General features: G+C 42.2%; 1 protein-coding gene across 1 annotated transcript in view; it reads left to right on the top strand.

The window, feature by feature from the left end:
- The first annotated feature begins 2,933 nt into the window (after positions 1 to 2,933).
- Positions 2,934 to 3,027, top strand: part of POLR3B (polymerase (RNA) III (DNA directed) polypeptide B) — a 130,837-nt gene continuing 130,743 nt past the window's right edge. The window contains exon 1 of the mRNA XM_006897542.1: positions 2,934 to 3,008. Coding sequence (XP_006897604.1) covers positions 2,937 to 3,008 — 72 coding nt within the window. The 5' untranslated portion in view covers positions 2,934 to 2,936. The remainder of the gene's footprint in view (positions 3,009 to 3,027) is intronic.

Raw genomic sequence — 3,027 nt, 5'->3', positions numbered from 1 at the left:
AAAGATTTGCCTGATTCAGGTCACAGTCTTTTCTTTTTTTTTTTTTTTTTTTAATTTTTGTGTGAGTGTACCGTCAAATCAGATCTGACTGGTACAGGAGGAGATTGCCCCTCCTTTTCCCGGCAGAGCATCTGGTGGATTCCAACCATGTGCCTCTGGGATTATAGTTGCAGCTCCTTGCCACTAGGCCACCAGAGCTCCCCAGGTCACGGTCTTTTCAATCACTTGCTATCTGTCTGCAAGTTGGAGAATCAAAAGGATGGCAGAAGAAAAATGGATGCCTTTGAGTTGTGATGTTGAAGAGTATTAAATATCACATGGACCGCCAAAAGAACAAAAAGATATGTCTTAGAGAAGATGCAGTCAGAGTGCTCTTTAGAGGCAAGGATGGTGAAGCTGTGTCTCACGTACTTGGAAGAGCATGTTGCTGGAAGTGGGTATTCCTTGTAAAGAGACGTCATACCTGGCTAGGTATAAGATTACTGAAAGAGAGGAAGATCCTCATTGAGATTGACTAACACAATGGCTCAGCAATGGGCTCAGTGTATCAGAGAGGATGAGGATGGCACAGGATAGGGCAGGGCTCACCTTCTGTTGTTCATGAGTCGTACTAGACTTGATGACATCTAACCTCAACTATTATCTGCCATTGAAAGAGTTCTGTCTCATGACAACCTGATGTATCAAGTTCATTGTTTTTAAAGGCAGAATTAACTCCTACCTGGCCCTCCAGAGGGTTTTCCGAGGTTGCAAATCGCAAGGCAGGAGACGGCTTATCTTTCTCCTGACAAGAAGCTAGTGTATTTGAACTGCCAGAGAGGTGTCATCTTTGGATTAACAGTGCAATTCCCACAAGCTACCCCACAATTCCCCTTCCCTACCGTATGTATACATATGAAAAAAACATGTGGCCTTGTACTATGCCATGCTCATGTGTATTAGCGTTTATGTGTCTATTCTTACAACTCTTGAAACCTAGGGAATAATCTAGGGAGATCCACTTCCAGCTCTTTATCTGACATTATTCTGCTGTGATCCACAAGCTTTTCATGGACTAACTTGCAGAAATAATCATCATTTTCTTCCACATATACTTTAGTCTGGAAGTTTCACTTAACCAGTACACCACAATTGACAGGAGAGTGTCATCATTTGCACAGTTAACAACCACACTATACACTGTTGCTATGTGCCCTCAAGTTGGAACGGACTCATAGCTGCCCCTCCAGCAGATTTTCAGAGGCTGTAAAATGCACAGGAGAGTGGCCGTCTTCATAGCCCATAGAACAACAGGTAGATTTGAACCTCTTGCCTGATTGGCAGTGCAACTATTTCCCACTAAGCCACTAGAGCTCTCCTCATGGTAGCTTAGAAAAACCAAATTTTATCTTTAGCCAACTTGTGGGTGAATATTTTTTTTAAAATTCTAATAATTTTTTTCTTTTCATTATTTACAAAATTCTAAAACAAATTTGAACAAATTCTTTCAATATCCCTCACCCTACCACCCATCAAATTGTACAACCCAATGATTTCTAATACTTTTTAAATAATTATTTGAGTGAAGGTTCAACTTATTCTTTAAAACAGATTTGTCCTGGAAAGGGTTAAACCGGGTGGCTCCTTGGAGGCAAGGATTCTGAGGCTCCGTCTAACATACTTTGGACATGTTGTGAGGAGAGACTGGTCCTTGGAGAGGGACATCATGCTTGGGAGGGTGGAGGGACAGCGCAGGAGAGGAAGGCCCTCTATGAGGTGGATTGATTCGGTGATTGGGATAATTGGGATGGGAGTGTCAGAGACAGTGCGATTGGCACAGGACAGAGCAGAGTTTAGGGCTGTTGTACATAGGGTCGCTATGAGTCGCAGGCGACTCGACGGCCCATAACAACAACAACGACTTTTAAAAAGCTAAAACAAAAAAATTAATTTTTTATACAATTACAAAGTCAAGTTTAGAATTACTTCATGATAAAACCTTTTTATTTGATTTGATTGTACTGTCACCTTGAAGATGGCTTAACTACTTCAATATGATTATATTCACCTACATTTTGTTTTAGGGCTTTGATAATATTTGAACAGCCCATTTACTTAGAAGTTATTTTCCTAAGTGACTAATCAGCTGTTTCAATTTTCATTCTTGAAAAACCCATTTTTTCAAACTGTATTCCTGGATTTTCTCATCCTCTGGGAATTGTTTTATTACTCTCGTATGATGTTCTTTTGCATGTTCATTTTTCCTCCCTTCAAGGTCATTTTGATGTCTGTATAATAACCAATTACACGTGTGTACTATAATTGACTTCACCAGCCATTCCTCATGTACAACTTTTCATTTTTATACAACTCAAATAGTTTCAAAATGAACTTAATACATGACTTGCTTCTCTGGCCCAAACTGAGAAAATTACCCATTCCAACTTTCCCTTGGATTATTTTAAAACCAACCAATATTTTTGTTTGTTTATTTTGTCACAGTTTAGGGTGTGGTTCTAGGAAGACAGATTTACCTATTTTAGGCTCTAGTAGCTGGCAGTTCTTAAGCGTTCCTGGGATCATAGAGGTTATCTATTGTCTGTCTTCCTCTTTCCCATGTCTGAGCCTTTCGAGCCTTTCTGTCTTTTTAAAATTTAGAAATACCAATACACTTTATCAAGTATAATTGGCAATGAACTCTTTTGCCCGGTATTAACCAGCAAAGACCCAGGAGCGACACCAGGGACGCTCCGATTAGCCACATCCGGGTTCCACCGCAGTTTTAGCCAGGAACAGCCGGAACCCTTCCGTCGTTCCTCTAATCAACTCGTGCGGCCCGGACGATTTACGCCGCCGCGCACGGCTCCGCACTGGTGCTGCTGCTTGCATAGAGCAGCGAGTGTGGCTGTGAGCCTTCTGTCTGCTGCTTCCCTGTTGTGAGTGGAGGAGAGGGCAGGATGGACGTGCTAGCGGAAGAGTTCGGGAACCTAACCTCGGGGGAGTTGGCTGCCCCGATTCCGACAGTGGAGGTGAGCGCCGGGCAAGCGG

Source organism: Elephantulus edwardii, unplaced genomic scaffold, assembly GCF_000299155.1.
Source record: "Elephantulus edwardii isolate Elephantulus edwardi_28Jun2011 unplaced genomic scaffold, EleEdw1.0 scaffold00211, whole genome shotgun sequence".
NCBI lineage: Eukaryota > Metazoa > Chordata > Mammalia > Macroscelidea > Macroscelididae > Elephantulus > Elephantulus edwardii.
This window is presented reverse-complemented; position numbering and strand designations above follow the sequence as displayed.